Genomic DNA, 21109 nt, shown 5'->3' with positions numbered 1-21109 from the left:
TTCCTCTTATGACCGACCCACAGCAGGACATTGAATGATACTGCATCTATTATTTGTACTTTATTTACAAAAAAAAAACTAATCATCTTAAACAACAGTGATGTTGGACTGGCCAGCAGTACAACAACTCTTACAGACTAAATTATGAGGCAGATGTTTTTTTTTGGGGGGGACTTTTGGCTGCCAGGTTCACAATGCATATACAACACTACAGTGTTATCATATGATCACAGTTTACCCTCATCAGGTGAAAGATTCTCAATGAAAACAGACAGGAAATATATATATATATATATATATATATATATATATATATATATATATATATATATATATATATATATATATATATATATATATATTAGTATTGGAAACTGGCAGCCAAATGAATATCATAGTACATTTGGTTTGGGGATAACGAGGCTCACATAGCAGTGTCTACTGTAGCAAAGTTGGTTCTCTTGTAGACGATTGTATCTCAGAATATCAAGAAATATTCCTGATATTCTCATGTACTATGGCTAAAGAGCTTCAGAGTAATGATGGTGGATTTATCAAGCATTATTCTGACATGTTTTGGTTCATCCAGAACCACAGGTCATGATGTGAGCCTCACGTCCCTACCATTACTTGTTACTATACAATATGAAACAAATGTATAGAGAATATTGCTTAACGAGCAAAGACATTTTGATTTGTTTTCCATAATTTTGTTGTGGTAAAAACTATAAATACCTGAAGTAATACTAAATACAACATAGATTGTTCTGGTTGAGCTGGGGTCCCCACTTACTAAACTACACCAGACTGACTCATGGGATTGGCAGTCCATGTCCATAACCCCGTGAGCACAACGGAACGACCCTTCAAGAACGCTGTCATGACCCTTGAAGGCACGGCTTTGTGACACAAGCACCATGGCACGATCCTTAAGTAAGATTGCCTGGCTTTCCACCTGACACGTGAGGATCAGGTCAAAAGCCAAGGCCGATTGCATATCCAAGGGTCATAGCGTTCGTGGTCAAGGGTCGTATCGTCGTGGTCAACGGTCGTACCGTAGTACTCCTTGGGTTAGGGTAATCACATTACTTATAAACATACATGTAAGTGAAGGATATGGGTAAGGGCTATGTACAAAGGCAGGAGGGTGTCCCGCGCTGCAGGACAGGGTGAGGGCTGCCGCCGGATCGGTTCCCTCTCAGTTGACCCGTTGGAGCTCAAAGATAGCTTCCTTGATGGTGTCCTCCTCGGGATCCTCGCCAGGGAAGCCCTCGGGCGCCGCAATTTCAGGGAATGATTTGATATAGTCGTCCGAGACGGGCGTCTGCACCACTTGCGATAGGGGCCGCGTGATGGATGTGAGTGGACGGCGAAGTGTTGGACGACGACGCCGAGGAGGAGGCAACAACTGCCGACCTCTCTCGCCTTGAGCTTGGGTATTAGTGGCGGCGGAGGCCTTAGTGGAGTCGCTCTCCGACGTCTGGACCAGACTGTTGGTCAAGAAGGAGGAGGAAGAGGAAGAGGAAGAGCTCGAGAAGGAGACCTCTTCCTCTTGTAAACTGCTGCTGTGTGACTGGGTGAGCTGCTGCAAGACCCCCTCATCATCATTCAGAGCTGAGAGGTACTGATGTTGTTAGACTGCTCCTGAGACGACGACGATGACGACGAGGAATGATTACTGTGCTGCTGGGTGGAACTGCTGGGTAGCTGGTGACTCGGGAAGGTTCGCGGAAGACTAGGTGAGAGAGTGGTTCTGTGGGCAGAGGACTTCCACGGAGCTGTAAGGATCTGGCTAGGTGGATCGAGAGGTTCCTTTCGATCCTGTGGAGGAGCCAGTTTGAGAGGGACCACCACGAAGGGGATGTTAAATGGGGTTACGATAGGGAGTATATTAACCGGGGCCGAGGTGGGGATCGTGTTGAGGGAAGTTAATGGTGGAGTGGTGAACGATGTCGAAGCTGTGGGTGCTCTTAAGGGGTTAGCAGGTACAGGCGAGTTAGATGCTGAAGGTTGGCTGTTGAGCAGTGCTGCGGGCGAGGGCGCAGATGAAGGTACGCTGAAAGGGTTCACTTCTGACGGGGGAGTGTTGGGCGCTGGGGGCAGGGTGCTGAAGACGACGTTGGGTGAGGGTGTACTGTGGGGCGTCTCAGCGGGGTGCTTGGGTGTGGTAGTCGGGTCCTGGGGATTAGTGGGGGTCTTCGAGGTCATCGTCGAAGTAAGGGTAGGTCTAGTGGTTAGTGGGGTGGGACCTGTAACAAGGTCGGCAGGTGAGTGGGTGTGAGTTACTACCTTATGAAAACTATAACTCAGTGTTGCAGCTTAGTTAAGGTCTCTGAGGGTCACACAAAGCAAGCGGTCAGGTCACGACAGGTTATGCGACTACTTAGTCTACAAGCAGGGAGTTAATTACCAGTAGATAGGGTTAGTAAAAGGATCATTAGGTCTCCTGAGTGAGAGACGGGCACCAAAGGGAAGGAGGGAGTCAAGTCTCTGAGGAAACACAAAACCATTGTTCCTCTTAGGCTGACTGGCTTGGTTGCCAGTGAGGGACTTGCCCGAGCCTCTGAGGTCCTCGCTGCCGACAGTGATGCTGAAAGTAAAAGAAAAATGTTATCCTCTGTGACTATAGAGACATAATAACATTACACTGACAGTCTACTATGACAAGAAACTGACTGCTGCACAGACTGTTGACAGTCATTAGTTATTTATCCTTCAGTATTAGATCAGTCTTTGTGTCATGATAACATTTTCTCTGAGTGTTTTGTTCCTGTCTCAGAGTCGTCAGTTACCCAGATGATGTCATACCTTTCTCAGTCGATGGGTCATCAGACGGGTCATACTTACTTCTTGGCCTCCTCTGCACGCCTAGCAAGAGAGGTCTCCGGCGAAGTCAACCCTTGATCTACCTCCTCATTGTCTTCCTGAAAAGTGGCAAAGGATGCCTCCCGACCCTCTACAGTCCTCTCATTATCCTCAACTTGTTTGTTAGTCTCTAGATTTTCCTCGACTTCCTTTCCTTCCTCTAAATCTCCAGAATGGACTTCGGAGACGATTGGGCGTCGCCTGCGAATACCACGGCGCCTGAAGGAGAATTGACCTGACTGTCGCTGGCTGCCCCTCTGCCGGATTACGTCCTTCGAGAGCGACGGGAAGGACGGTGCAAATGGTCGACGGGGGATGGGACGGAAACGCCTTTTTAGAGGAATACGAGTAGTGGTGGTGGTGGTGCTAGTCTCTGGGGTGGTGGTGGTGGTGCTAATCTCTGGGGTGGTGGTGGTGGTTATCGATGTAACGCTGGCTGTACTACCTTCCTCTGTGGTGGTCGAAACAGCATTTGGGATGTTGAGCCTGGAGGGCTTTCCTTCTGAACCTGTCTTCTTACTGTTGAGCAGCGACGGGCTGGCCCGGCTCTTGGGGGTGACTGAGTTACCCAGAGCACCTCCACTGAGGGACCCGTCCGCCCCGCGAGTCGGCCGGACGTTGTCGGAGACGCCGCTGGCAAAGCTGGATTTGGCAAAGTTAGAGGGTTGGAACCTGTTGCTCTGTGACTGAGAGCCAAAAGAAATCTGAACCCTTTGTCCAGGGGAGGAGTACTGGACGCCTAACCCATCACCACTGAAGGGTCGGAAATTACGCAGTGGAGAGAGCTGCGAAGGTGGGTCCCGACGGGTCGAGGACCCGAACTGATTGTTGTCAACGGGTCTTGAGCGAGTGACAGAGGACTGGCTGCTAGTTACTGAGTTAAAAGCCCGGGAGTGGCCCTCGTTCCTAGCATTGTAAGCGAAGCCTTGAAGCTGTTGGTTTGTGTCAGTCAGGCTTCCTGCGTCAAGTAGAGAGGTGCTGGAAAGACGATGAGACGGCATCAGTGGCCGGTGGGACGCTGCTGGGTCAGTGGGGCAAGGCAACAGACCCTTACAACTACGCGTCCAAACTACAGAGTGCAACGACTACTACCCAAAACTACAGGAGGCTACGACAACTTCCTCCGTTTATGCTAATTGGTTAGTGGCAGGCAGCGTGCGATCCATTCTTAATGGAGTTGATGCATTGATTGTGTTATGTGTGCGTGCATTGGAGGGACAAATAGTTGATTACCGAAGGCCGTTAGTTCCCTTAAACAGAGAGGGACTCTCTTCTGCCCGAGGAAAAGAGGAGACGACAGGTCTCGATGAGGTATACAAGTTTATGAACCGACGGACATAAAGATTACACTCATCCAGACTCGTCACTCACTGTGTGATGATCTTGTGAAAATTACTCTTCCTGAGGCATTCAAGAGAGAGGTTAGCTTTTTAGATATATATTTTATAGATTATTAGTTAATGACGACCCAAGAACACTTGATATATGATGACAGAAAGAACTGGGGCTAAAGGGAAGCTGTGGGTATTAGGTAAAATAGATGAAATGGATTGAAAAAATTTATAACCAGCACTCGAGAGGGAGGTTGCCTGGCAGCTTAGGTAGCAAAGGGAAAGCTGAGTGGTGCTGGAGCCGTATCGGAAGACTGGCCGACATGGTGTCGTAACTGAGAAGTTCCTAAGGTAGTTCCTACAAGCAACCTTCATCAGAAGCAGGTAATTAAAGCCTTAACTAGGAGCACTGCGGTGGTGGTTGTCCTCGGTGAGGAGAACTTCTTGAACACACAGCCTCCAGGGGATGGGATCCTTTACGAAGCTTCCAGTGGATGGGGCCCATTACGAAGCTGGGGGATGGGGGTCCTTTACGAAGCTTCTGGGGGATGGGGTCCTTTACGAAGCTTCTGGGAGATGGGGTCCTTTACGAAGCTGCCAGTGGATGGGGTCCTTTACAGAGCTTCCAGGAGATGGGGTGCTTTACGAAGCTTCCAGGAGATGGGGTCCTTTACTAAGCTTCTGGGGGATGGGATCCTTTGCGGAGCTTCCAGGAGATGGGGTGCTTTACGAAGCTTCTGGGAGATGGGGGTCCTTTTCGAAGCTTCCAGGGGATGGGGTCCTTTACGAAGAGAAATCGTAGTTGGAGTCCCTGTAACCAGGGGGCACCTGAAGGAACTGCCTATCGCTACCGTTGCTCCAGTGAAGCAATGTTTATCCCCAGCAGGATGCCTGGCTGGGTCTTTGAGCTCCTTCTTTTCTCTGACGGTCGTTGGGGGATGAAGACGTCTTAGGGTCACTGTTGATACCTCGGCAGTAGGACTACAGAGCAGCGGAGGTTGGGCTGATAGCACGAGTCGTTGGACTTCTAGGGGCGGGTGTTAAGGGACATCATTCTAAAACCTGTGCGTCAGGGGGTCTCAAACCACTGGAGAAACATAAGAGTACTAGAAGTAGCCTCGAATCCCTGCGTCCATGATCGTGACCCAACCATCTCTGTTATGTGATATGGAAGACTAATTCGCTAGATCGAGGGTTTATAGATGACTAGTCCGGTAGTTCGGGTAGCAGTAAGACTAGTCCGGTAATTCGGGTCTTATGTAACACTAGTTCGGTACTTTGGGGACTGAGTGGTAACTAGTCCGGTAGTTCGGGTCTCTCATGTAAGGATAGTCCAGTAGTGGTTCGGGGTCTTACTGCTGGCTAGTCCGGTAGACCGAGGTCTTGCCCGTAAACACACGTTATTGGGTACATCTCTAAGGACAGTTAACACAAATGGGACAGTTGAGGAACATGATAATGTTTAGTTTGGTCATGTCATTCGAAGACTACTACATGCATTAGTTTAACCCATTGAGCAGAGATCGGCATGACCTTTGGGTACGAAGATAAAACACTTGAGCACGGCGACGATACGACCCTTGGCCATAATGGTGGGACCTTTAATCTGACCCTTAAGGGCTGTATCAAAGACCAGGCCACCATATGCAAGGGTTATATACCGTCGTACTCAAGGGTCGTTCCATCGTGTTTATAGGGTCGTACCCTTGTGCTCGATGGGTAAACAACATATGGTCTACTCTTTACATCCCGAGGCCGACTACTAGCCACAAGGACCGACCTGAGGATGATTAGATAAATTTCTGAACACACACACACACACACACACACACACACACACACACACACACACGCGCGCATGCTCAGATTTAAAGGAACACAGTTTTCCCTCATAATGGATTGTTTTATTGTCTGTTAGTAAAGTCAGTGTCAATTATTCGACTCCTACAAGGTACAGTATTGTAACTACTATATATATATATATATATATATATATATATATATATATATATATATATATATATATATATATATATATATATATCACTGGTCCAGAAATATAATCCTGAACTGTCGTACAAGTTGAACAAGTCAGTATCTACTTATGTATGTACAGGAACAACAAGCATGCTTGCTACACACAAGGTTACAAGGATACATATTCTCAGATATCGTCTGGGACAATGATATGGTCATGCTCAGCTCATCATAAACACTACAAATTGACTTTCTGAAATGTTTGTATTATATATATGTGAGATAAATGAATAATAGTATTAATCAAACGTAGATTGTAGATCTGTGAGGGGAACTGTTGAGTGTAATGTTCAGCAACTGTGTCTTTGAGGAGATGATCCACCTTTGCTGTCTTGTCTGTGTAGAAGTCGTGACAGGAATGATGGTTTTGATCCCTTGAGCATCAAGTTGTGACGATTAAACGCGACTGCGCAACCTCTGGGGATGATGGCCTATCCTTTGTCCTGGACCTTGAGGGTCAGGTGAGAGGTCAAGCCATTATCACACCCGAGGGTCGTGCCGTCGTAGTTCAACAGTCGTCCTCAAGAGTTTAATGAGCGACAGAAAAGTTGAAGCTTCACTACATTGGATAGAGCTCCTCTCAGCCCAAGTGGAAGGTTAGGAGGGTAGCGAGGAGTCCCTTAGAGTTAAGACTGAAGAAGGAGGTGTTCATTGTGAAGCACCGTGAGGGAGGGGAAGGGAGGGCTCCTGCCAGTGTCTAGAGAGGTTGTAATGACAGGGAGAAGTTCGTCATTCCGAGGGAGGAGGGTGCCGGTTGACTATTGACACAACTAGAAGAATGAGAAGCAACACTGCAGGGAGGAAGTGTCTCCCTCAAGAAGAAAGACTTGCATTCTTGAAGGAGTGAAACAGGAGGCGGATGCATGTCTAGTTGTTGAAAGACGGGACATGAGATGACGCTTCGAAACTGAGGAAGAGGCTGGGAAATGTGTCACTATGAAGGAATGAGGATGGCACCTACCCTGTGTCCTGTTGGATGAACACCTGCTGGTCTACTCCATGACTCCCCACGTCCTGGCTGAAGGTCCTGAGGAGACAACATCCTGGGTCAGCTCTAAGTTAGTGAGTGTCATGGCTGACTAGAACTGGCCTCTTTCACGACTAGGGTTGGGCTGGACAGATATTACCTCCATGTTTTGCTCATTTCTCGTATAATGATGTCATGAAAGAATTCAATCTATCTGGATGCAAGAAGGAGAGGAGGCTGGTACGTATTTAGGGACAAGTTCGGCTACTGTTTAAGGACGAATGAAAACTACTGAAGGAGAAAGACCTTTAGTCGCATTGGAGGGAATAAAAACTCGTCATTAGTGGAGGACGAGGTAGCAGTCTAAAGAAACCTGTAGTTGCTATAGAACGATGAGGATCTACATCTCTAATGATGAGGGGAAATAATAGATCAAGGGAAGAAGAACAGGAAGGAGAGTACTTACGGCTGGTCGAACTCGTGGACGGTGAGTGAGGCTCCAGAGAAGTCGACGTTGCTGTCAAGACACATGACATTAGTTAGGCACAAGCTCCTGTTGGTGCTCTGCTGCCTGGATGGCAGCGTCACAGGACTTTGCTCGTTTGTGTGAGTCTTGTAGAAAGTTTATTCCAAAGATATGTATGAGCATAACGAGAATATGAAATACAACTTATATTTCAGAAGCAGCAAGACAGATACAATGCTTCCATATATCAGGAGCGGCATGACAATGGTCCCTTAACATAGCAATCAAATGTTAGTTAACAACAGGTGTTGCGTCTTTTGGGTGTTTTCGTCTGATCTAAAGGGCTGGTCATATTGGTGTTCTTAAAGGCCTGATTGCAAGAAAAAGGATAATATTTTCCGTCTGATACCTTTTTCTGTGGCTCTAACGTATGACTGTACTTCAAGCTGATGAAAGACTTAATGGGTCTTATGGGAAGAGTTGCTGTAAGTCACACTGTGTCTTGGCCATTGATTACGTCTCGTTGTGTTTATCAGCTTCGCTTAGGAGCAGCCCGATAGATCGTCGACAGCATCACCCTTTTCAGTGTGTCTGGGACAACCAAACTCGGCCTGTTAGTCAGAACCGTCATGTTTACATCTTATGGTTGCAAACAGTGTCTCAGTGGACATAGCAAGGGACAGGCTGACGTCATACTTACTTGAAAGGTGCATTGATGGGTTGTGGGTCTCCAGTGAAGGGGGGGAAGGAGGGGGAGGAGGAGGAGGAGAGGAAGGAGTCTGCCAGTGGTAGCGAGCCCATGTCAGGAGTCTTCACTTGCGGGGAGGCGGAGGCCAGGGGGATGCCTATAGCATCCTGGATTGCCGCCGACGAGAAGGTAGACTCTAACAGCTCTGGTTGTGAGACCACGGAGACGCCTCCGTCGCCGAAGTTCGCGCCCACAAACCTGGTGTCGCCCGAGCTTTGCGAGGCGTCGCTTCCAGTAAATATCCCAGACCCGCCACTATGGAAGGAGCCAAACGAAGATTGTTGAGAAAACTGCGAGGGATTGTTGTTCCCGATGCCTTCAAATCTCTGAGGTTCCTCGAATATCTGAGGCGACCCAATGAAACTTCCCGTTACCACAGACCCGCCGTCCTGGAAAGAGGTGGATGATGACCCCTGGGAGAATTGTTGTGACGCGTCGTTACCGCTGAACTGGAAATCTCCAAAGGTTTGGTCGGGAGTTTGTGACCCTACGAGGTTCCCTTCTAGCACAAAGCCACCAGATGGTGATCCTCGAGAAAACTGTTGTGGGGAGGCATTGCTGACGAACTGAGTGTCTCCAAATCTCTGGAACTGATCTACAGAGGGAACTTGTGAGGCATCCAGGTGCCCAGCCACAACAGAGCCACCACTGTGAAGGAAACCGGACGATGATTCTTGAGAGAACTGAGAGGGATTGTTACCTCCGAAGTTTTCAAATCTCTGTGGTTCTTCGAATGTCTGATGCGACCCAGCTAGATTTCCAAGCACCACCGACCCACCGTCCTGGAAGGAGCTTGACGTCTGGGAAAATTGTGATCCATCATTATTCCCGAACTGGAAGCTGTCAAAGGTTGGATCAGGAGTGCGTGACCCGACTAGATTTCCTTCTATCACAGAGCCACCCGTCTGGAAGACTCCAGACGAAGACCCATGAGAAAACTGCTGGAATCCATCAGGCTGTGTTCCAGACAAGGACCCTTGAGAAAACTGCTGGAATCCATCAGGCTGTGTTCCAGACAAGGACCCTTGAGAAAACTGCTGGAATCCCCCAGAATGTGCTCCAGACGAGGACCCCTGAGAAAACTGCTGGAATCCTCCAGATTGTGTTTGGTCGAAATTTGTGAACTGTGAGTGTCCGACACTTTGCACCTGTGGGTCAGACGCAAACACGACCTGGGCCTCACCTGGCGTTCCCTGGATGACGGAATCTAATATTACATCACCTTGGATCTGACCGGATGAATGCTGAACCACCTGTGGAAACTCATTGCCAAACGACTGTGACTGAGAGCTAAAGACAGTTTGGGGTTGTTGACTGATACCCTGCACTTGTTGAGCAGATAGAGAGATCACTTGGGAGCTGCCGGGTGTGGCCTGGGAGGATGAAACAAACTGTGGGACGCTGTCGAAGGATCCTTCCCCTCGTGTCTGGCTGGAAAACGAATGCTGTGTATTACTGAAGGATGCGCCACCGTCCCCTGAAAAACTGAATGAAGTTTGGTGTTGGGGTTCCAGTGAGATAATGGATCCTTGGTCCTGAGGCTGAGAGATGAACACTGTCTGGCCCTGGCTGACGCTGTGAACCTCAGGGTTTGACAATGACACTATCTGAGAGTCACCACCGTGTCCCTGAGAGGAACTCACGAAGACCGTGTCACCAGTTGGACGGACAGAGACGCCTCCAGAGAAGCTGGTGAACTGCGGCTGGGACACAATCACGGTCTGTGGCTGACCCACACTTTGTACCTGAGGATCGCTGGAGAAGACGACCTGGGGCTGACCTGGTTGTCCCAGAGAAGAAGTCTGGAACAAAGGAACCCCTAAGGAAACAGACGAACCTCCATCAACGAAATTGGAGTTCTGGCCGTCCTGTATGATTTGGGAAGACTGGGAAGAAATCAGGGGCAGAGGAACCCCGAAGGAGACCGAAGTACCTCCGTCAACGAAATTGTTCTGAGCGTTCGGCACGACGCGAGTGAGCTGAGCTTCGTGAATACTTAATCCCTGGGACTGTGAAGTGCTCCCGGAGAACTGTCCCGAATTCACAGATACACCGGACGGCTGTGAGACGGTAAAGGTGTCGCCCTGGGACACAGACACCACCTGCGGTTCACTTAGAGACACAAAGGAGCTGACATCGGCATTACCCTGGCTTGAGGCTACGAACTGAGGAGAACCCGTCTCTACCACCGTCAGCTCGCCGTCAGTGACCTGCGGGGAGAACGAAGGGGCCGCTACCACCTGCAGAGCGCTATTACCATCGACCTGTGAGCGGGTATTGACCAGGGAGGGGAATGAGGAGGAGTGGGTATCGGCGATCTGTGGGGCGTCTAGGAAGGCGTCACCAGTAGCGTCAGGCTGGGTCTTCGTCAGACGGCTGAGGGGCACATGCAACATACCCATTAGCATGCTGGTCGGGCTACAGCCGCTCCAACTGTCCCAACAAACAATATCTGCTACTCTCTGCAGGCCACAAGCAAGTCCACTCACGAGTATCGGAGTAACGTACTGCCACTGCAATGTCTTGACTTCAGCCTTGTGATCTGACTGAATGGTTCAATGCATTCCCTTTTCCAGAATGAAAAGTAGAGCTGCTTGCTACTGAGTCATCAGTCCTTATTGGGCCGCAGCTCGAACTTTTGGTCCAGCAAGAATTAGAGTCGCTGGATCATGTATAATGCCTGAGTTAAGTTAGAACTGTGACATAGAAACTGTATATAATCTTGTGTCTCCCTCAGGAGTACACCAGTGGACAGACTTGCTTGTGGCCTCAACATTCTCTCATCTGTCATGCACTGCAGCGTGCACCTTGGTCAGTTTACATGATCTGTCATGCACTGCAGCGTGCACCTTGGTCACTTTACATGAAGGTCAATGAATTCTACGGGAAAGTTAATCATTCATATCCTTATTGAACTTTACCTGATCGTTCAACAGGGTCACGTACAACTACTGTTCAATATTAATCATCTTACTCTACGGGTATGATAACATCCTACCAAGTCGTGCAGAGGAACATCAAAATATATCCTATTGGCTTGTCATCACAGCGTCCGATGGCGCTAGCCTAACACACAGCGATGTCACACTGGGTCCTACCCCAGCAGGTGCCATGACGTACCTTCTACATGCTCTTCCCCTTGTTCTCCTGCAGGGGTTACATGCTGCTCCCCTTTGGAAGAAGAGGAGGGTGTTCCATATTGTTGCTGTGTCTGGCGTGCACACCAGAGGACGGGTATGATGATATGGCCAATAGATGTCAGGGCTATGAAGGAAACCACGTTCCCCAAGTGTATCGCAAGCAGAAGTGTTGAGACGTACGTGTGTAGTGTAGCTGGTGTGTGTTGGACTCTCAGTACACGAGAGTTGTTTTGTGAGTTTGTAAACAGATGCTACTGGTCAGTCACAAGGGCCGTTTACAATGACAGAGATGCACTGGATGTATGAACGAAGGATTCATATGAGACATAACAAGCAATGCACAGAAGTCTTACCTTTGTTGTGCCTTCGTCACAAAATTCCCGTTTGAGAGGGACAGCACCTGAGGCTTGGAGATGGAGATTATCGTGGGCTGGGAGACTGAGCGAGTTTCGGGCTGGGAGACGCCGCGAAGGGCGCTCTCCAGCATTTTGCCCAGGTTCTCCTCCAGAAACAGTGGATCGCCGAGGCTGACGATTCCTACACCTCCGTCTATCTCCTGTACCTCAGGGACGACGTTCGTGACTACCTCCTGCACTGCTGGGGCCTCGGTATCCACAACTGGCTCCACTTCAGGTTCCTCCGCCGTCACGACTTCGGGCACGTCCTCCACGACAGTCACCACATCAGGCTCTACTTCAGTAACTGTGGTTACTTCAGGCTCGCTGACGTCAAGGACAGACCTCAGGGCAGTGACGCCTGAAGTATCCTCAGTGACATCTTCAGACAGAGCTTGAGTGACTTCCACAACCTCAGGTTCTGTGATGCTGAGTGCCTCTGCTTCCTCGGCGACGTCTGCAGACAGTAGCTCAGAGAGAGCCACAGCCTCAGGTTCTGTGAGGATGGGGGCCGCTGTCTCTTCGGGAACATCGTCAGAACTGTACAAGAGATAGTCTGTCACTAACCAGCATCCTGGACATTAATAGAAAACGAGCATTTACAATCGGGTTAGACATTTGTGAGGTCATTAGTCATGCAAAAGATGTTAGATATAGTCATGGTTATAACGAATAAGGTGTCATGCCATTAGTGCGGTAGGCACTGCGTCATGCAGAGTTAGTGGTCATGGCTGAGAGGACTTAAGGAATGCTTTACCAGACGCCGCCAACCTTCTACTGGGAGGTTCCCGGAGGGTAGGAGTCTGGGAGATGATGATGATGGATGTTGGAGGTGTAGAATGGGGACAGTAGCTCCCTGCGCCCTGGCTTGCTGAAGCTCCTGTATGGTAGGCATCAGCGGTTGCTTCTCTGACGTACCAGACTGATCATTATTATCAAACCTGGTGAATGGTAGAGTGCTCTGAGTACCAGTTACAACCGCTAGGGCTGAGGGAGGAGTTATCGAAGACCCAGGACTCGAGAGGTCTTCCGAAACTTGGTCTTCTCTCGTAGAGTGAGCCACGAAGCGTGAAAGAACAAAAAGGTGATCTGCGGCTGGGGTGGGTAACACGAACTCTCGCCCTGGACCGTCTGTGGCTGAGGCAGGAGTGACAGAGTTGTCTCCTCGAAGATTGATGGCTTCAATGGACGAGATGGCGTCTGGACGACTAAGAAAGCTTTTATCTTGTGTTGGAGAGGTGAAGCCAGTACCAGGAAACTGAAGGCTTTGACTGATGGGCAAGATGCCGTTCGTGAAAGTATTGCTTCCTGAGTCTGAGACGTTTATTGATGTCAGGGAATCACCTCCCGGTAGGATATCACTAGAAATCTGGTTTCCATTTATGAAGACACTGTGTGAGCTGTACTCTGGTTCTTGTAGCAGAACGCCAATTGAAGATCCAGGATCTTCCAGCAGAAATGGAATATTTTGGACGGTCATTGGCGTGGCCTTCCCAGTGTTGCTATGCAAATCGAAGTTGCTGTTGATTAAGTGATCGCTCTGGTCTGTTGCTCCCTCAGCAGCCTCCGCCACATTGATGGGCAGCGCGGGAGAGGCGCTAGGTTCAGTTGAAATGACCGCCGTGTTACTGATTGTCGGCGGATTCTCATAGCTGAAGAGCAGCTCTTTGCTCAGGACCTCGTCTGTGACGCTGAGGAACGGACTAGGATCGCCGACGTCACCAAAGTCTTCTGAGGTCAAGATATTATGATCGTGATCGTCTGTGATGATTACCTGACCATTACCAAGTGTGTCAGAAGTCTCTGTCGTCTGTCCGTTGGTAAATTGGTTGGATGTTGGATCCACACCACCGCCCTCTGTCTCCGTGATGATGAGGTCGTCACTTCGAACACCTTCGGTATCCTCGTCAGCGAAGGGGAAGGGTGAACCCTTCAAGGGAGTCTCGTTCAACGTTGTAGGAGTGAACGGCATCGTACTGCTGGAGCCGTCAGAGAAGAATCCGGAGGCGTTTATATCGTTCGACATTCCTGGCTTATCGAGGACACCACCTTCGTCGGAGAGGTCCTCACTGCCACCAGAGACGGTGGCGGTAATGTTGGGTACCAGGAGCAGGCTGGCGAGAGCCTTGTCCTCAGTAGAGACAGTCATCCCTGCAGTGATGTCCAGGTCTTCCTCTGGGCGAAGGACTGGATGGATTTGTGGACTGAAGGAGCCAAAGATGGGTATGTTGACGGACGCCGGGCTCTCGGGGGTAGAGGTAAGTAAGCGGCCAAAGACGCCTAAGTCTAGATTAGCTGACGGCGGGAGTCTGTAGGTTACCAAGCCAGTTAGTTAGTTGGGCAAGACATTACCTGAATAATCAGCCGAAGACATTCGTGGAGGGAAGATTGATTGAGTGATATTCTAATGGTAATCATTCTCGTTAATCAGTTTTCCAAGAAGGTCTTTGACTAATTTTAGTCTTGGTAAATATTTGGTGTTCCTCTGACTTGCGATTAGTGAACTGTGACGTGGTTAATGAGGTAATTACTAAGATAAATGGTGATATTAGTATCAGGCAGGTTAATGGTTATCATTAGTGCTTTGTTACAATTATGTTATTCATTACTCTGGTGCGTGTCACTGTTGCCAGCTGTGAAAATTAGGATCCCTGATCCGTCTGCAGGTGCGTACATACAGTTAATACCACACACACACACACACACACACGCGCAAACACACACACGGTATGACCCTCAGTCACGACGTGGCGACCTGTATGGAGTCAGATCAAAGGTCAGTATCATACGCAAGGGTCGCACAGTCGTGCTCAAAGGTCGTTCCGTCATTCTTAATGGTCGTACCGTCGTGCTCAAGAGGTTAGATGAACTACTGACCATCAAGGCGCAACGCCAACTTGGTGAGGAGGTGAGCGATCGTGTGTATGAGGGACACACTGGTCATACTGAGGCCGCCCTTATCGCACGGCTGCCAGCTGCGCATGACTCCCACCTCCTCCGTACACCAGTGCATGACGTCCCCTCCCCTTTCCCCTTATGGTAAAAGCTTGTGCATGACCCCCCTTCTTCTACATCAGGAGTTGTATGTCACTCCCTCTTCCCTACATCAAGAGATGAGCATGACTATCCCCTTCCTCCCTCCCTCCGCCCTGAATGGTTTGGTGCAACATGAGCGTCACTGAGGAGGTTCCCGTCTATAGAGCTAATTTGATGGATTGATAACCTCCTGAGCATGACGGCACGACGCCTCGACCACGACCCTTGAGCACCACGGTACGACCCTTAGGTATGACGACCCTGCCAGGCCATCATATACACACACAAGCGTCGTCCCGTCGTGTTGAGGGAATTCTTCGTGAAATTAGGAAGTATGGATGCCATCCATAGTGACAGCAGGTAAAGAGCTTATCAAAGCTAGCAAGGAATGGTGAAGCTGGGAATTCCTTCGCCTCAACTACTTTCGACAAGGTCTTCGTCAGGAGAATGATAAATCATCGCCCTCCTGAAGGAGACGTCGTGGAAAATGATAAGTTGAGAAGGAAGAAAAGACTCCCTAAATCTTTGGCTTTCAGTTCCCTTGCTACCTTTAACCAACCCACTTCGGGCGAAGGTCAGAGAAGACGGGGCTTGGGTTTATGCACTGACCTCTCTGTGGGGACGACCGGCGCCTCTGTCTCCTCCGGTGTGGTCGTCTGCAAGATAGTTGACAACACTTTAGATCATCCAGATCGACTAAGACTCTTTGAGATTATCATCTTTTAATCGTATGAAATTTCTGGTGTGTTATATATGGTTTACAACCTCCTTATCTTTCATTGCGACTGATGGTAACGTGACATTTAGTGAAGTATATGAACTCGAGGCTGACTGGGGAACTGATTACTGTTATCTCCTTATCCTCATATCAGCTTATCCTCTCGTTAGCCTCACCTGTTGCCTCACTCTTTGTCGCTAACGGAATTGTAGTACTTACGACCGGCTCTGCGAGGCGTACGTCGACAGCGAAGTCCTCCTCCTCTGCCTCCACAGCTGATGTAAAAATGAAGAAATTAAGACTCAGAAAAACTGAAGTGACACACACACACACACACACACACACACACACACACACACACACACACACACATGAATGAATTACGACTCACTAAGAACAGTTACTCGTATGGCGATACAGGAAATACCAAAAATAGAATATAAAAAAGAATTAGATATAATTCATCTGTGATCTTCTCAAAAGATCACAGTTATATTTTACTGACGTGATGGCGGGAAAAAAAAATGGGATTTTCTGGCTAGAAAACGTGAAGTAGGCAGACAGAAGTGAACATGAAGTGAATATATATAAATAGTGAACAGATTGATTCGAGATCTGGCAGAAAATGATGGGAAATAGACCTGCTCTCTCTCTCTCTCTCTCTCTCTCTCTCTCTCTCTCTCTCTCTCTCTCTCTCTCTCTCTCTCTCTCTCTCTCTCTCTCTCTCTCTCTCTGTCTCTCTATCTGTCTCTCTCTCTCTCTCTCTCTCTCTCTCTATCTATCTATCTCTCTCTCTCTCTCTCTCGGAAGCACCACTGACCTTCCTGTATGGCCGGGACTGTGGGCTCCACGTCTGCGGCGACGGTCTGGACGGAAGGTTCTTCCTCTTCCTCCTCCTGCACCACCAGCAGCAGCAGCGGCTCCTCCTCCGTCACTGGCGCCTCTGTGAGCTCCTCCATGACGCGGGGGTCGCGGTCTCCAGCTAACCTGCCAGGGGCGCGGATGGGGGAGGTTAGTTACTCGTCACGGTTTTGTGATGAGGCGGGGGAGTGGGGCGGGGAGAAGAAGAAGAGAGGGAGGGAGAGATTATTTGCTTTGCCTTGTGTAGGGGAGGGGGATATGACATGGGGATTGGTATTTCCCCATTTATTTCTAAGGAGAAATGGAAGGGATAATGTATCAGGATGGTGGGACATGGTTTGGGGCTGAGTAGAACTCTCGTGGGGGTAAGGTTCAGTAGTGTCGAGTAATGTGAAAGTCTTTTTCATTATCATTATTACTTCAATATTTCTCTCCCTTTCTAGCAGGAAAGTGAACCCTCACCTAAATTCTATCGGTATCAGGCATGTTGCTCTATATCCTTAATATGTGTCCCTTTTCGTGTAATCCATAATGACAAATGGTTAAAAGCCAACAACGAAAACTGATAGCAAGAGCTGGATAATCATTCGTAAATAGTTTCGACGACGACTTCTTCAGGATAAGTACTGTAATTCTCCTGAAGAAGACGTCGTCGAAACTGATTAGTACCTCTCCCTTCAACGTTTTGAGTGATAGTCCCAGAGGGAAGTACTTACCTGAGTTGCTCAGAGAGTGAAGGAAGAATGAAGCAGAAATACACAGATGGACAGGGAAGACTTTATTATCTTGTGACTACACGTCGATCTGTCGCAGTAGACACTTACGAGAGGCTCTCGACGATGAAGAGGGGTTCCTCTGTCAATACTAGCTCCTCGAGCTCAGCTTCTTCGGTGGGGACCTCTTCGGTCGGAGCCTCTTCGGTCAATACCTCTTCGACCTCAGCCACTTCGGTGGGAACCACTTCGATGACCTCATCAGTCGAGGTGAGGGCCGCAGGAAGCCTCACATCGATGGCAGGACTGCAATAAATTACAATGTTACCAACGAAAAGAGAAGTTAAGACTAAGTCAGGAGCTTCGTTTTAAGAAGATGAAATAAGACGAAGGGTATGAGATGGTTTTGTGTGTCACATCAACATAGCTAGGCTGGGCCGGCACAGAAATATTAACTAATTGATTGATCAGTAAGTACCAAACGAAAATAACTGATCTGACAAAAGATTTAACACAAAATTACCTAGTACCACAGCACCTTTACCCATCCAGGAACAAATTCTTTGTGTCTGTTGTAACATCTACAATTCTCCTTCAGTTCTGATCAGTTGTGTTGTTCGTAACAACCTGGAAACCTTCTGCAACTATCGTAATGGTAAATCTACGGAGGCATTACACTGAAGAGTCCTCATAGCAGGTTATAACGTCACAGGCACCAGCGTTGAAAGCCATGAAATGGTTTGAGGGGACTCGGGATAGGGCGTCAAGAAGCAGCCAATGGGAGCGTTTAACTAAGACTAAACTTCATCTATAGGGAAGTACAGGTGACACATACGGATATACTTACGCGGGAGGGAAGGTGGAGACAGGAGCAGGGGGGCTGACGACGACAGGGGCCTCGGTGGCGACAGGAACTGCTTCAGTAGGTGGTGCTACTGGTGGCGCTGGTTCCACGGGTACCACTGGTTCTTCGGGCACCACTGGTTCTTCGGGTACCACTGGTTCTTCGGGTACCACTGGTTCCTCGGGTACCACTGGTTCCTCGGGTACCACTGGTGCCACGGGTTCCTCTGGTACCTCTTCTACCGGTTCCTTTGATTCTACTAGTGTTACTGCTGGTTCCTCGGACTCCTTCAGAGCTGCTGCGCCCATGGGCACCCAAGGGGCCTCGTCGCACACCGTGCAGTCAGGTTCCGTGGGCAGGGGACGGTTGTAGAGTGGGGATGGCGGCGGGGCAAAGCTCCCTTTGAGAGCAGGACCTGATGGGGCAGGTTCTACGGGCGCTGGGGGAGGTCCGTAGCTACCTTTAGGAGCTGGGGGAGGACCGTAGTTGCCCTTTGGGGGAGGAGGAGGAGGATGTGGTGGTGGGGCTCCATAGCCGCCCTTGGGATTAGGGATGATATCGGTGGCTTTAGGGGCGCCGTAACCTGAAGGATGGGCCTTAGGAACCCCATAAGTGGGTGATGGAGGAGGACCATAAGTGCCCTTAGGAGGAGGCCTATGCACAGCCTTGGGTGGGGGGCCATAACCCTTAGAGGGACGGGGATGAGGCCTGAAGATACCTTTGCCCTTGCCTTTGGCCTTGGGTGGTGGTCCATACACAGCCTTAGGTGGAGATACAGGGGGTGGACCATAGACGGGGACTGGTGGGGGTCCGTAACCTTTCGAGGGAACAGCTCGTCCTCCTTTGCCCTTAAAGCTGAAGAAATCCTTGAAGCCTCGGAATAAATCGAAGCTGAAGAGCCCTTTACCCTTACCCTTAGCCTTAGGGACTACTATATGGGGACGTGGTGGTGGGCGATGGATGGCAGCGGGGTAGGACCTCTCCTGGGCGTAGTATGTGACGGACTGGGATTGTGGCAGAGCACTCACGACCGTCACCACCACAACGGAGATGAGCGCCACCTGCGGACGCAAGGACGAACGTTAGGTATGACGCAGAGAGAGAGAGAGAGAGAGAGAGAGAGAGAGAGAGAGAGAGAGAGAGAGAGAGAGAGAGAGAGAGAGAGAGAATTGATAAAAATATGTTGAACAGATGGTCAGGTTGTAGAGTGAAGCAAGACTGACTATTTCTCAGATCCTGTTACCAAGACTTGTTGGCTAACCTTCAATAATATTATCCTTAATATGGATGTGGGTGACTGGTGTACTGATGGGTGACTGGTGTACTGATGGGTGGCTGGTGTACTGATGGGTGACTGATAGTACATAAGTAGGACAAATAATGAAGGATCAGATGGTCCATGAGTAGGCCATCGGCTGGAGAACAGTAATAGTATTATAAGTCTACTAATCCTACAGTATTTAAGCAACAAACATCTTTATGATTATCTTCTCTCTCACCGTTTCATCACTTCCGGCTCCGCCTTTCCCCACCACAATCACAATTAAGATAATGGAAGGAGCATCTCGGAGGGAGGCGAGTGACCAGGGAAGGCAAGAACAGACGAGATTCCCCACGCTGGTACATACATGCACAAAGTCTGAGGTCTGCTTGGAAGACTACAGCGTTGGATGACACCAGTTGGTAACGACAAATGAGAACAAGAGACTTCCGGTTGTTTCATCACATGACTACTGTATTGTCTTTGAGGGAGGTTCCCAGCCACACATTCTCCCGCCGGGTCATTACAGACTGCAGTCAGAAACGAATGCGCCAAGGTTTGGGTGTGTATCCATGGTGGGGTCCACTGGCGCCGCGGAGGGAGTGGCTGGCTACAGAAGAGTGAGGATAGTAAGCAATACCTCGCAAGACTACACGAGAGGAATACAAACATGCCCTCCACATTGTGGCTGAAGTCCTGACGAGCGAACGCCCTTATTACGTGTGAAAAAGTCGTGAGAAGTGGTCGATTATCAGTATAGAATTGGGTGATTATTGTCCTCGTGTATAGAATGTTGAGCACGTAATAGCTTCGTATCATCAACCACGTGAGTTGGTTTTGGTGACGATGATGGGAAAGCCAGGAGACCTCGTAGGCTGCCCATACCACCTTAGCCAACAATGATGATGAGGCAGCCAAAGGACCCCAGTGGAATTTAATGAGGTATCATTACTGAATTATCCATAATGATGATGGGGAACAGACTACCCCCTCGAAGGGGAACCCATCTGGCACCTCTCCATCCGTCCCCACAGTGAAGATGGTGATGATAGTAAGGTCCCAGCCTGGGGGACGACTACGAGAGACCTCATCATCGCTGCCAGCCCTTTTCGATCAGCGCCACTCCTCCTCACCTCAACCCTTAAAGAGGACGACGGAACGACCCTTGGGCACGACGGTGTGACCCTTGGGTATGATAACCAGGCCTTTTAACTTGATCCTCAAGGGTCAGGTCAAAGGCTATACAGACTAACATACCCAAGGGTCGTACCGTCGTGCTCAAGGATCCTGCGCCGGTCGTACTCAAGGGTTACTGCTCTCTCTTTTGTTCGGCGCTGATCATACGGCGTCCGAGGGTCGTGTACGAAGCGATTACACGACACTGACACATGTGCGTTGACGACCGACCACGGACGCAGCTATAGGATCAAAACACACACACACACACACACACACACACACACACACACACACACACACACATGCGGAGAGAAGGCTCCTCAGTAGGGTGTGTTAGCATCCATGACGAAAACAAGCCATGTCCTTGCCTAATATGTACGAGGTGAAAAGGTAGAAATGAATTTCCCAATTTACTGTGGAGACAGCGACCCGCGCTGGGGAAAGTGAAGGCGGGCTTTGGTCTCGACACTACGTCATACATCGTCGTTTTCCCGCCCGAGGACGTGGTTAACCGAGACCCGACCGACGACGGCGCGACGTGCCTCCTC

General features: G+C 49.3%; 1 protein-coding gene across 3 annotated transcripts in view; it reads right to left on the bottom strand.

Moving 5' to 3' along the window:
* Window positions 1-47: 47 nt before the first annotated feature.
* Window positions 48-21109, bottom strand: part of LOC139757060 (uncharacterized) — a 44427-nt gene continuing 23365 nt past the window's right edge. Inside the window, exons 2-12 of one of the 3 annotated variants that reach the window (XM_071677091.1) lie at window positions 18125-19182; window positions 17389-17583; window positions 16524-16690; window positions 15923-15978; window positions 15595-15641; window positions 11908-12489; window positions 8367-10790; window positions 7667-7717; window positions 7195-7260; window positions 2848-3843; window positions 48-2590 (exon numbers count right to left, since the gene is read on the bottom strand). In XM_071677091.1, coding sequence (XP_071533192.1) covers window positions 2407-2590; window positions 2848-3843; window positions 7195-7260; window positions 7667-7717; window positions 8367-10790; window positions 11908-12489; window positions 15595-15641; window positions 15923-15978; window positions 16524-16690; window positions 17389-17583; window positions 18125-19182 — 5826 coding nt within the window. In that variant the 3' untranslated portion in view covers window positions 48-2406. Of the gene's footprint in view, window positions 2591-2808; window positions 3844-7194; window positions 7261-7666; window positions 7718-8366; window positions 10791-11907; window positions 12490-15594; window positions 15642-15922; window positions 15979-16523; window positions 16691-17388; window positions 17584-18124; window positions 19183-21109 lie in introns of all 3 variants that reach the window. The other 2 variants (XM_071677092.1, XM_071677093.1) reach the window with 2 other exon arrangements.

This window comes from Panulirus ornatus, chromosome 24 (assembly GCF_036320965.1).
Source record: "Panulirus ornatus isolate Po-2019 chromosome 24, ASM3632096v1, whole genome shotgun sequence".
Lineage (NCBI taxonomy): Eukaryota > Metazoa > Arthropoda > Malacostraca > Decapoda > Palinuridae > Panulirus > Panulirus ornatus.
The sequence above is the reverse complement of the archived record's forward strand: the minus strand, read 5'-3'. Positions and strand labels throughout refer to the sequence as shown.